The sequence below is a fragment of the Odontesthes bonariensis genome, chromosome 3, assembly GCF_027942865.1.
Source record: "Odontesthes bonariensis isolate fOdoBon6 chromosome 3, fOdoBon6.hap1, whole genome shotgun sequence".
Taxonomy (NCBI): domain Eukaryota; kingdom Metazoa; phylum Chordata; class Actinopteri; order Atheriniformes; family Atherinopsidae; genus Odontesthes; species Odontesthes bonariensis.
In genome coordinates, this window is record NC_134508.1 from 12,573,420 (window position 1) to 12,587,062 (window position 13,643).

Genomic DNA, 13,643 nt, shown 5'->3' on the forward strand with positions numbered 1-13,643 from the left:
GTTTTATGATATTCTGCCAGAACTTGCTCCTCAATCTACATGTGACGAAATATAACGGAAAGCGTAGACGTACCAGCATCTACTTCTCTGACAAAAATGAGGAAAATAAGCTCGTGCGGGAACACAGCTGCGTTATGTCGCATCTCTGTCGAGCGGAGCAGCAATGAACTCAATTCAACTGAACCGCAGTTTTTCTAACTGAATCGCTTGGCTCTTCCAGCCTTTTGGCTCTCCTGGTGTTTCACATGTGGCTCTCCGTTGGGACTCTGATGCTTCCTCGTTGCTGAAAACTGATACAGAGCATTCACTTTAGAAAATACAGGACACACGGATAGCAACACGAGCAGGTTGGGAAATCCAGCGAGCGGAGATACCGTAATCTCCTGTGGCATCGGGCACATCTGTAAGTGGTAAATAGGAGATGCTACAGGGCGTAAATGCGGGCGGAAGACTTACCTCGTCGGTGAAATAAGTGTGCGGTGAGTTTCAGCCAATTCCTTCCTGGGAAAATTGATAAATACCAATCGTTATATGTTAGTATTTGAGTGTATAATGCACAGCTCCAGCCAGCCGCTTCCTCTACGTAAGCCTGTGTATCTGTGTGACTCTGGGCGGAACTACACGCTGCGGCGGAGGCACCGTTGGAGGAGCCAATGGGAGGAGGCGGTACAACCCACAGATAGGAGAAGAAGACAGGAGCTCTCACGCGGCTCAGAAATAATAATAAAAAATTAAAAAAAACTCAAAGAAAATGGATATCGAATGTCTAAACCAGGGGTCTTCAACGTTTTTCAGGCCAGGGACCCCCAAACTGATGGAGAGTTGGAGCAGGGACCCCCCTACTATTTATATGGCATACAATTGTGTTTTATATTTAACGGGACCTAGTGCCGTGTATAAACATAGCTACTCTGTTATTTTACATTCAATACTAAGCTATTCAAATAATACACAGGTTAATATATTCATGTTTTTATTTTAAACATGCGCAAGGTACAGGGTGGCCGTGCCACTGCCAGTTATAAACAAACATCTTGCATACAACACTGAGCTATTCAAATAATCCACAGATTTTAACTTTAAACATGCATGTAGATGGGACAATGAATCCTCAAACCATCTGTGGATGGCACACGTTTGCACACAATTTGTGAGAAAAAAAAAAGAAATATTAAAAATCGTCTAATCAACCAAAGATTTCGCGACCCCCCCTGCAGTACCTCCGCGGACCCCCTGTTGAAGACCTCTGGTCTAAACTATTGACTGACTGTACACGACACGAAAGTAACTAAACTGCACTCGGATAAATATTGTTTCTAAAATAAATGTACGCTTCTCAACTGAATTACTTCCACGAGCCGGAGTAGTAGTAGTTTCAGCTTTTGAGTGGAGGAAGATGCGGACTTTGCATGCCCACGAGTAAACTTTTGATGAGGACATCGTCAGAAAATTGCATTTTTTTAAAGGAAAAAAAAATAAATTTTTTATTTTTATTTTCGTTTTTACTTTAAGAGCTTATATCCCTCGCTTTCAAACTGTTCATGTTCCACGCAGGCAATACATAACCTGCTCTGTCACCACTTGCTGCTGGCTCAAATTTTTAGAGATTGATCGATTACAACCTAGATATTTTCATTCTCAGTCCGATTGCATAACCTAAAAAAAAAAAAAAAAAAAAAAAAAAAAAAAAATCGGCTACGCAATAAGAATAAATGCTTCAAAATTCACATGCGATCCACGTCACTTAAAAAACAAACAAAAAACATATTTTAAGACAGTTCTCGTGTTCCCTGGTAACTGGAGCTTCTCGGTGCAACCGGTGCCGTTTGGTGCACTGTTGCGCCTGTTTGGATCTGCAGTTGAACGCACAGGATGGTTTTCCATCATTCTGCCTTAACTCAGTAGGAACCCTACCTCCAACCAGCAAACGTTGCCCAATATGTCAGTCAGATTGCTCCAGGACACAAATCAGCTGTTACATCAAACCCGAATGCAGAAGCCTCTGACTTCAGTGGTTGTGTGCGTCACACTAGGATCGCTCAAATATTCAGCATGCAAGGGACACAATTAGAAAATACCAGGAAAGCGGTTAATGGTGATTAATAACAATAATATAGTTTATTTATGTACCAGGAAACCTGTTTGCATTGTCTTGGACATTTTCCCTGCTTCTAAGACAGACATTTACAGTACAGTAGCATACAATATTTGCATTTGGAGGACATTGTCAATTAAGAACACATTTTTGAATGATTTTTATAAACAACCAAAATACAGTAGATAAACAAACAAAACTAAGCAAGGAAAAGAATAGTCTTACAGGTTTTCTAAGTAATATTTCATACTGACACAAGATGCTAGGTTAAGAATTATCCACATTACAGTTCTCAGCAAATCATAGGTCAAATGCTACAGAAACGACACAGAAGTAAATCAAAGTAGAGGATACAGAAAGTGATTAAGTGATAAAGATGATGAGCAGACTGCGGGGAAAGAAGCATTTCAGCTTAAGACAAAACAGAACCTACTTTTAACGCCACACAAAAAGAACTTCACAGTGTACTTGGAAATGAACCCTTGAGTAGGTCAAAAACATTTTTTTTTTGTATAGACTTCAAGTTACCATCTGTCTACATACAGCGAGAATTTCAACACAATATGGCAGGAAAGATGACCAAAACTGCTGTGAACCACAGTATGCAAAAAGAAAAAAAAAAGAAAAAAAAAAGACCATTTGAAAATGTGTTCAAAACACTATTGCGAAGAGTGTCGGTTCAGGTGTTCGACTGAAGTTGGAATATCAAGCTTCTGCATGTAAAGCACTGCGTACTGAGAAAGACAGGCCAACCTTAAGCAATAGCTCAGACAAAAGGCATTCATAAGATTTAGTTACACAAGAGCCACGTTAAGTGTAGTCTGGTCCTTAGGATTTTCTCCTGCATTTACGAGGTTACTTTTTGTGTTTAATCCTGATTTAAGATGCTCACTTCCCATGCGTGTTCATACACTTATTTATGTGCGACACTGGCTGGCTGTAACATTGGATTTCAACACCTTTTGAAAAAGGTGAATCTGAAGCAGAGGTGGAGTCAGAGAGAATGTGCTGAACCATCTAAGTCAGGGGGCTTGAATTAATATAGTTATCCTTGCCACCAGAGACCAGAGAGCCTCCTCCACTGCATTGTTCCTGCAAGCTGAGTGGTGCCAGAGCCCGATGCTGATCTCTGGCGCCCTCACGTGGAACTGTACAGGGCGATCTGCTGCACCTTGCCCAGTTGTGTCAGCAGCCGTTTCATGCGATGTTTGAGCTGAGGCAGGCGTGCCAAGGGTTCAGGAGGCTCCAGCTCTCCAGTGTAGTCCAGCCAGCTCTCCAGCACTGAGGAGGACAACAAAGACCAGAGGTGAGGACACGTTTACACACGATAGGCTTGTTTTAATCTTTGCCAAGTCCCTTTTCTCACCGTCCAACTCCCTCTCAATGAAGTCCATCCTGTGCGAGACCTCGTCCTGGACGGAATCAATGTGATCCAGTAGGTTGATCTGCCACTGCTGATGTTGCCTTTTATCTCCCGTCTCTCCAGTGTCCCTACCGCTGTCTTCCCTGCTCTCAGCCTGCGGCCATGAAACGCCTGTTGAAGCCTGTTGAGATGTGCAGTTAAACCAGACATTTATCCATATACCACTGTCCAAATGCTTTACATAATGCTTTATATGGCGTTAAAAAGTTGGTCACTCTGCATGAACACCAACCTTGTGGCTGATTGCTGCCGATTTCGGTTTGTCCATCTCCAGCAGGCTCCCGTAGCGCTGCTCCCGTTCCAGCAGCTCCTCTGTGCTTCTCATGCTGTCCTCCAGCTCTGAGCCCTGTCGTGTCTCCACCACAAGCCGCTGCTCTACAGCTGGGTAATAAGCCCGTGGTTTCTGGTAGCAGTGTTCGCTGGTAATGTACGAGTCCTGGAAGGATGGGAAAGGGAAGGAGGACGACGAAGAGGAGGTGGCAGTTGTAGCAGCCCGGCTCAGCTTCTCCAGAGCGTTGGACATTAAAATCTCTCCTCGGCTCATGTCCTCATCAGGAGTCACAGGAGAAGGAGCCGTGTTGCTGCCGCGGCAGGAGTCCGAGCCGATCCGTGTCCTTTCCAAATGCTTCCAGGGCTGCCGCCACAGTTGCAGGTCAGGGTGGTTGCTGCTCCTGAAAAAGACAGAGAAAAGGAAACAAAAAGAAGTGAAATAAGACAAAACGGCTCGAGTTGGATTGCGTTTAGCAGTCATTTTAACCATAATGTGTATTGACTGATACCGCCTTGTACTCAGCCCCCAGCACTCACTGTAAGACACTCATCTTGAGCTGCAGTCCGTTGAGGATCTCCACCACGTGGTGTACATCTCCCAGCAGCTGGTGGGTGGTGGTAATCTTCTTGGCATTTTGGTGAGAGTAGTTCTCCTCCAGGAAAGAAAGGCCGTACATGTGGCCATTGGTCAACCACTCACGATCGTACCAATAGCGCAGACTCTGTCTTTGACCTAATGGGGTATAAAATTTAATTTCAGAAAAAGCACCAAGTTGTGTAAAACTGTCAGTCTAGCTGCAGTAGCAACACTGTAGTCCACACCCTCCATGTATGAGTGCACATTACAGAGTGTACACAGCACAGAGTTCTTTAAATTAGATTTCTCACACAGGCGCTGCAGTCCTGACATTTAATGCTGTTATCTAGAGAGGCTGAACGCGAGAACGGAAAGAGAAATTATGGTAAAAGAATGTGCGTACTGTTGACATTTGTTGCATCATACTTTCGTCTGCCTGTGATAAAGGGTGAGTGCAGAAAAACACTAATCGCTTGGTTCTTATTAATCCTGAAAAATAACGGCCAGCAATGGTACATTATATACAGCTTATTTCATTTCATTTGAGGGGGAAAAAAGCCATCTGCAACGGACGTTTATTCCAAATATGTTGTGTAAACCATCCAAGCCAATACCACAGAAAATGTTTTGCCATCAAATCTGATGCGATAGATTACACCGCTATGTAAAAAACAGCAGAATTACACAGCGCCTTGTCTAACAGTTAGAAGTCGCATTTCTGTTAGAGGCCCTGTTTGATAACTGAACTTAGGGGAAAGTGCCTAAATGTATTAATTTAAATCCAAAATATTTAACCTGAGTCAGGTGGAAACCATTAAAAAATAAAAAATCTGTTTTTCATACAAACGTGAATAGAAACGATTTTCTAAAACATTTTAGCATACAACAAGATATAATTTAACAGTCAACATGGGGAATATAGATGTAGAACTTGTGACTATCGTCACGAAAATTGTTTTAACTATTTAAAGAAAAAAATAAATAAAAGTATAATCGGAACAATGAAGAGTTAATTGGTTTCCCGATGAACCTATCCAGGGGTCGCGTTAACCGAATATTTTTCACCGTTGACCCTTTATTTTTATTTTTTTTTAACTGTGATGGAAAAATCTGAAGGCCATCTGCCATTTTGATATATTGTAATTCACATCCCTGACCACTTGGTGGCAAGTCAGCATATTAATTAGCTATTGTGTCTCTTGATGCATGACCTCATTGGCTTCATTAGGAAAAAAAGTCCCAGCAGCTGAGTGTCCGCAAGTTTCTTCAAAAAGCCCAATAACGATGATGTTCAGCCTCCAGAACAACATCAAAACAGCCATGAGAAACCGTCTGTCCGAGGCCTAAACCTCATGACAACAGCCTCTGCAGCAATCCCACTCGATTCATGTGATTACACACAAGCGGGCACGCAATTCAAGTCCAGGAGGAAGGTGTGAGACTGTGCGTTCGGTGAACTGTTCATATTTTAAGTGTAATCGTTTTAATTTCATTGTTCATATGTAGCTACTGGGGCCACAGTCGGTGGTTTTATCACTGCAGAGAAAACGTTACATGTGAGATGGCATGGTGTGGGATTCTCTTATCAGCTTGTTCGGACTGAATATTAATTACAAATGAATAAAAAATAAAATGCTATTGAATGTGTTATTATTATAATTTTTTTAATTAAAGCAACGGGTAAAAATAGATTATGACGGGATTTTCATGACCCTGTCAGTCAAAATGACAGCCAACCAAAAAGTCTAGCGCAACCTCTGAATCTAACGGAGGCTATTTTGGCTAACGGTAGTGAACTTCTGCCCTCACCTGGGGGGTCTCTGCAGATGTAGCAGGTGTATCTGTCAGGAACGTTGTCCTCCAGCAGACCCATGCAGGTCCCGTGCTGCCAGCACAAACAGTCCTCGCACTAACAAAAGAAGAAAAAGGTTTAGAAATAAAACAAACTAAGAAATAAAACATCACTTCAAACAAAATCCAACTAACTCACCTGAATCATGAAGTCATTCTCTTCTTCCACCTCACAGATGCATCTCACTAGCTCTTGGTCATTGGTGTCAACGGCACCAGAGTCTACACTAAGAGGCGGCGTAGTGACGTCCAAATCCATTTCAAAGTCGTCATCACTCCACCCACAGCTGTCGGTGGACCAGTCGCTGATGCTATCCTCGTCTACAGCAACACGGATGAACAGAATCATCGGGCTTCAGTGTGAATGATGCAACTTAAAATAGGATTAACTTTATCTGGGAGGACTCAATTCATTCTGAATCAAAGTTCTGCTAAAAATGTGTTCAGTAATGAGAGCTTTCACGAGTTTTTTTTTTTTGTTAATTGCATGATGAAGCAAGCCATCGCAGCATAGAACAGCTGAGCATTCAATCAACCATGGAGAAGAATTATGGTCCTGTTCTGTGACAGGTGGTTCGAGACGAACAGAAATTAATCGCATGGTGGATTGAAGCCAAAGAGAATAGAAGAAATGTAGGGAGAGGAGGCCAGAAACACACAAGCTAGAGTCACTCACACCACCAAGGAGATACCCACCATCCACATGTATCTGCTCTGAGTAGCTGTATCCAGGCCTGCTGGGGTAGGCCTCAGGCTTGTGATTGTGTGAGAGGGGGGATTTGAGTGGAAAATTCAATTTGGAGTGAAGACCCAATACTGAGATGTCAATATTCTCCTCACTACCTGTGTAGTCTGGTAATAAAGGGAAGGGGGGGGAAGCAGATGTAGAACAAAAATGTCAGCTTTGAAAATGCTAAACAAATGCCCATCAGGAGGTGACAAAAAGTGGCACAACAAAACATTTTGGACGAATCGGGAACAATGGATTTTCATGCAGCCCACATTTCAGGGATTTGAACTGTGTGAAATAATCAGTTAGTGGGAGGTGGCCTATACATACATTAGTGCGTGTGAATGCCGACAGAGCAGTGAGGGATTTGTGTTTGGATCAGTCCACATTAGTGCCACCATAAACACAGGTTTTCATTACCGATACCTTCGTATAAATCCCTATACACAGAAGAAACGATTTGGAGCTTACTGTCTGGCATATTGGAGTTCAGACCAACAGGAAATGTTACACTAAGTCTTCCACACACAGAAGCTCAGTCACCACACCAAAAGGAGTGAATGGAGTGCTTTATGCTTTGCAGGCTAGTCGTTCTTACAACATTACAGCGAGTGCACATGCAGCACAGCAAAAATATTCCAGCTCGCCCAGTGCCAGGGACCTGCTTCTTACCAGACTTGGCCTTCTTTTTCTTCTTCTTCTTCCTTAGTTTAATGCGGAGGAAGTCCTTCTGTTTAGGTTTCTCTTTTGGTTTGTCCTTTATAGACCCTGGGGACCATTAAGTGACAAGAGTTAAGCCCCATGTGAGAACAGCTAAGCTTACCCTAAAGGTTATTGAGCAAAAATCATACGATGCGTAGTGAAACAAAGTGAAGATTTAAAAAAATGAATAAATAAAAAAATGTGTGCAATTTATTTTTCATAAAAACACATTTTCATTGCATCATACAGACCAATGTCAAAGCCACTCTTGTCTGAATCCCTGTCCTGCAGCTGGCATCCGTTCCTGTCCAGCTGGTTCTCCTTGCTCTTCTCCCTCAGCAGCGCCCTCTGTTGGTGGCCTTGGGTGCTGACCGCGGGTGGGGCTGACGTTCGCCTGCCTGTAGTTTTCACATCACCACGAGGAGCTGCAGCAGCTCCAACAGAGTCTGGGAAAGATACAAGGGCAAGTATGAAACCAAAGCAGTGACCTTTATGTGTGTCTGGGAGAGCAATACGTTTACACTACATGACATGTAACGCATGTCACGATTCAGGATGACCGATTTGATCTTTGCATAACGTTGGTTGAGCTTAAGCACAATGAGAATGAACTTACACAGGCTAACACAAAACTAGTCCTACATAACTTCAACAGGAGCTGCAGTAGAAATGAAAAGGAACTCACGCATAGAGGCAGAGATGGTGCGCCTTCTCTTTGAGCCATCCAAAGCAGCAGCAGTAGTTTGCTTCTCAGACGCCCTGGTCTGCACACTCCTGGTGGGGCTGGTCTCCCCCTCGGGAGGCTGTTCCTCGCCATGATAGTATTTCATATGGTAATGCAGCAGTTTGGCTTTACGGAATGACTTGGTGCACCCTGGAGCGCTACACTTGAACGGGTTGTGGTCGAGGTTGATGGACAGGACCGGAGGTGGTTGGTTTTTGATAACTCGGTACACTAGAACCAGTTACAAATAAGTGTAAGCTGAAAATAAAGCATGTAAAAGAATGCAAGTGATGGCCGCTTCTTTCCAAAGCATACTCACATGGCTCTCTGCTGAATCTGTTGGGGTTGTGGAAGCCCTGCTTCCTTACCGCTAGAAGAAAAGATTTAAAAAGCCGGCTTAAGTCTTGAAAATATGGCTACATCAATGCACAATGCACTTAAGTTAATTATCAATTTTCATTCATATCCTGCTGCCTGTTGGTCAATCTCTTTTATCACTACTTACGTTTTACAGGCTGCGGAGGCGGTGCGTCTGCTGCAGGCTGAGCACTCTCCGATTGGACGTTTGGTTTCTGCTCCACATCACCCTTGGATTCTGTGGTTGTCGTAGTGACAGACACCTGATCTGTCTGCACTGAAGTCTGAGTGGGCATCTCTGCATATGGCTTGGATGACTCTGTATATGGCTTTGTCTCACTCTGCTCCATTTCCATCTCTTCTTTCTTCACATCCCCGTTTACATGACACATTCCCTCATTTTGAGAATCGTCTTTTTCAACCTTCACTCCATTTGCGAGTCCTGTGTCCTTTTCTGCATCCCCGGACTTGTTCTCGTCCGCTTGATCGGGAATTTCCTCTTCCTGTTTGACAGTTTGTGCAGCCTCTAGCTCACCATTTATTTTCTTGTTTTTCTCATTCACCATCCCTTCTTCCCTCTCCTCGTCTTCGCTGTTGCTGTCCTCCTCCTGGTCCGAAGTGCTGCGCCTGGCTCGCTTGTTTTTGGGACCCCCGTTCTCCTGAGGCCTTCGGTCTCTGCGGCTCTGGACCCTCCTAACCATGTTCCTGTCTGAGGACCGAGATTTCCCCCCGGCACCACCTCTCTGTCAGAATGAGAAGGAGCAAGTTTATTAAAGAGGAGCTGAAAATGCTCAGACAGAGGTCACAACCAACAAAGATGATAACACTGCATGTCGATACTTTTCATCAACAAATGACATTTACCTCTTTGATAAAAGGCTTCACATGTATTTCCTTCACTGTCTGGATGACACCATCATAGAACTTCACAGTGTAGGATGCTAAAGAGGAAAGGACAGACCACACTCATGAAAACAATGTCTTAAACCTTTGCTGGCCACCTAAAATTGTTGCATAGTAGCTGTGCTTCAGCTGTAATGAATGCAAGATATCCTTTGATAGTTATTTTCTTTGCCATTGAAAGAGAAAATCATCCACCATAACCAAATACCATTCAAAACCACAGTTTCTTTTTTTGAAAACAAAAGTTATATTCTAACAATTCAGACTATGCTCTTTATTGAACTTTAATCAAAGAGTTTAAACAATCTGGAATGAATACCAGAAGACTAGTAGACTATGGTATTACATGTTTAACTTCAGGAGTTTAATATATAAAGTTGCCACCACGAAATGTTTAGACACCCACCATCTTTATTAACAGATATGACCTTAGCGGGGTAGAAACGGCAGTCAGACCAGCTGGCCAAAACCTTGTCGTTCACATGAAAGCCCTGAAGGAAAGGAACATTTGATCATACACAAGCTGTAGGCACGTCGGGACCATTTCATACGAGGTGGAACTCTTAAAACAAAGCTAACACACATGACATTGTTGCTCTATCTTCGTTAATATGACGGCACTGAAATTGTAATTGCAAGTAAAAGCAGGAGATATCACTTAACCTATGTAAATTACCCACAGGTATGATATTGCAGCCCAGAAGGAAAAGCCTACAAGCCCTCTGTAAGGGAGTACTCCTCAGAACAAAGGCTAGAGAGCCCAGAGAAGGGGGGCAGAACTTTCAGTTTCTCTGTACAGTAGAGACCAAAACAAGCACAAACAGCATTCTTTGCTCACCGGGGCAGAAGGGTCGTCCTGCAGGCCCTGCTTCCTCAACTGAATTCTCTCCACAGGTCTCAGGTAGGGACTTGCCCAGTCAAACCACTCGTCGTAACGGTGGCTCCACTGCCGATAATGGATTAATACTTTTTCATCTTCGTAGTCAATCTTCTCTATGTTGGCTGCATACCTGAATGAGGAAATTCACATGTGTGATTGGAGGGGGGGGGGGCGAGTGCAGACACCAGTTCCTCATCTTTCACCTCAAACATTTAATGAAAGTGACAAATCTTTGGAGATAACTCGCTTGAAAATGCAAACATGTTGAACAACAATAAAGCATAAGACATAGCTTTACTGAGAGGATGGTATGCAGGGGGCAGACCGTGCCTTTAACACAGTATTTCAAGGTGATTAAATAGATTTTTTGCTGAATCTTCCATATACTAGAGGCACTGAAATTATTTACAATGTGGTCAGTAAGTCACAAACTTTGCAGTTCCTTGGTTTACTGATATGGAAGCAGCGAAAGGTCTAAATGGCTTGTTCCAGTCTTTTTCAACTACAGATAACCCAAGGCCCAGAAAGGAGGTGATGAAAACTTGTGTGGGAAAATGAGGGGAGGGAAACATAACGTGAATGGAGAGGAATGAGCGAGGCCATGACTCACCAGTTTTTGAGGCTGTCTCTAGCCTCAAGCTGAGCTCCCACCTCAAATGTTATCCCTCTTCTGTTAGGGAGCGTCTTACTCATACTGCCCACATCAAGGCTGTCTTCCTGTGCACACACACACACACACACACACGCAAACACACATTTACCAATAGACATACTTGTAACAAAAAAGCTAAACTCACGTGACCTTGGTTGTGCCACAGAGACACATTGTGTCTAACAAAGATCACAAAATATTATTATTATCTTTTTTAAAAATCAAGGTCTTCACAGACGATACTAAGAATCGACTAAGTCCCTCTCGAGTCATTCCACAGATTCACAGCTATGACCCCGAGTTGCAGGTTTGGTACTGATAATCAAGTAAGACACCCCCTTTATGCCAGCAGAACAATAATGCTGTCCAGGCTGGGAAAAATATTTCCACTGTTAACACACACACACAACCCACAGATTACACATGTGGTAATATGGTGCAGCACAGTGCGGAGAACAAATATCAAGGTGAGCCATGCCCCTCAAATGGTGGTGAATATGTAGCCAATACCAGATGTACAACAATTACTGTTTAGGGAAGCACAGGTGTCCAGAAATGCCCCAAAATAATCCATATGCAATGCCAGTACAGTCTTAGCAATAAAGCACTTCCTGTGAGGGTACAAGAAGGAGAAAGATACATTGTTCCATCGTTCAGTGCTCATGGGAAGCACCCACTAGGAGGCAATTATGCACCAAGCTACGCTGAAGTGATTTAACAGATTCTGCTCGACCAGGGCTCCTTTTCACTCACTAAATACAAGTCTGCTTTCAATGTTTGGCCATTCCGCTATAATAAAAGGCTTTTGGTGGAGTAGCTTCGTGGAGTCGATCAGAAACAGAGAAAAAAAAGGAAGGCTTTATATCCCCTCCCCCGGTAAAAAGCGCTCTCTTCACTCCCATAATGCACATACAGCACAAAGGACAAATTGATATATCGGTGTCCTTTAATAAGGACAAAAGATCTACATTATACAGTCATTTCATCTTACTTTTGTCCGGCATAGAGCTGACCAACGCGGCTCGCCATAGCGGAGGTTGTCTGGAGTAAGTGGCTTTCAGTGCAGCCTACAAACCGGATATCTTCACACTACTCGGCCCACGTGTTTTCTGGTCAGCCGATTACACGAATAGACACAATAGGAGACAATGGCAAAGACCGTTACCATGGTCCGTACATTGCATGTAAATCCCAAACACGACATCAAAACCCAAACAACAGTCTATTCATCAAAAACGTCAATTTTTAAAATAAAATCAAACTGGTTATTTTTTAATGGCCTGCAGAGAGCCAGACATGTCAGCCACAGAAGCAGCCAGGACGCAAACCGAGTTAATGCTGCTACAACGTGAGGAAACCATTTTAATTATTCTTTTAAAAAGGTGTTTTCACAATGAAAAAAAAAGGGTATTTTCTTTGTGGGATTAACGTAACCATTGGTTAATATTTTACTTAAAAGAACAGACAACGGAACAGCACACACAATTGTTCTCCCCCCTCTATAAAGCCAATACATTAATGGGTCTCAACCGTTTTTCAACGAAAGAAACACATCATGAACACATTGCCTCCTCGTTTTCAAGATAACCTTTTGTTGACTAACCGCTATTGACACTTTATTGTCCGGTGTTTTATAACCAGAGGGCGCAGCGCGAGAAAGCCACTACTACGTCAGAGGTTTAGGCAAACGTGATTGGCTGAACCGGTGTGGTGTGGGCGGGTGCTAACACTTGATTGGCGGTGAAGCCGTCACTCACGGGACCCTTCGTGGCCTCGCTCTAGGCCTACTTTATTCGTACTTTTCCTGCTACGACAAGAGTGGCGTGGAAATGTAAAGCATTATAAACTTCGCCAACTGCGAACTGTTACAGATATTTTTGGCCAACCCACTGAAAAAAGCAAGTTAGCAGCAAAATCCGCGGTAAGAACTACACAAATGAAGCAGAATATGTACCATTAAAAATAGTCTATATCCTACTTCGTCATGTTTGTTTTGAACTCGAAAAGCCGACATGCGGCATCACACTGTCTTTGCTCTTTGATGCATCAACCAACCGGGCCTCGGTCGCGATTTAGACCCTGAAATGCAACGTGGAGGTACAATTAGGGGTTCCTACCGGTTCTCCAGTCACTCTTTGTCAGGTTGGATGTAAAATGTGCAATGTAATCCTTTAAAGCGTACGCACCGCCGCCTCCGCCTGCCTGCTCCAGACCACGCAGTTGAATTTCTCTGTTGCATTCGCCACCGGCGCGGGCAGTGTAGCGCCTAAGTGCGCATGCGCCCTCAACGGACCTAAACCCTCGTGTATTTAAATCAGAGCCTTTATCTCTGTGGAAATGCCGCGTGTTGTGTTAAATTGTCGAATTTGTATATTGCCTTCAAGCATTAAACAAGTATAAAATCTAATCTGAGATGTTGTTTACACCTCTTCACCGTGTGCAGTGGCGATTCTAGAGTCTGTGGGGACCCAAGCAAAAA

The 13,643-nt window shown here is 43.4% G+C and overlaps 2 protein-coding genes across 3 annotated transcripts in view; both read right to left on the bottom strand.

Moving 5' to 3' along the window:
• Positions 1-627, bottom strand: part of ndrg3a (ndrg family member 3a) — a 34,168-nt gene extending 33,541 nt beyond the window's left edge. For both annotated transcript variants that reach the window (XM_075460338.1, XM_075460337.1), the window contains exon 1: positions 457-627. The gene's annotated coding sequence lies outside the window, so the exon portion shown is untranslated. The remainder of the gene's footprint in view (positions 1-456) is intronic.
• Positions 628-2,089: 1,462 nt separating this feature from the next.
• On the bottom strand, positions 2,090-13,427 carry phf20a (PHD finger protein 20, a). The gene is made up of 18 exons (XM_075460340.1): positions 13,282-13,427; positions 12,156-12,273; positions 11,123-11,229; positions 10,471-10,642; positions 10,039-10,123; positions 9,594-9,670; positions 8,878-9,472; positions 8,692-8,742; positions 8,334-8,603; positions 7,900-8,094; positions 7,619-7,714; positions 6,913-7,068; positions 6,356-6,537; positions 6,175-6,274; positions 4,326-4,521; positions 3,751-4,189; positions 3,462-3,639; positions 2,090-3,376 (listed from the first exon to the last, which is right to left on the bottom strand). The coding sequence occupies exons 3-18, from the start codon at positions 11,203-11,205 to the stop codon at positions 3,234-3,236; spliced, it is 3,018 nt and encodes a 1,005-aa protein (XP_075316455.1). The 5' UTR covers positions 11,206-11,229; positions 12,156-12,273; positions 13,282-13,427; the 3' UTR covers positions 2,090-3,233.
• Between the last annotated feature and the right edge of the window lie 216 nt (positions 13,428-13,643).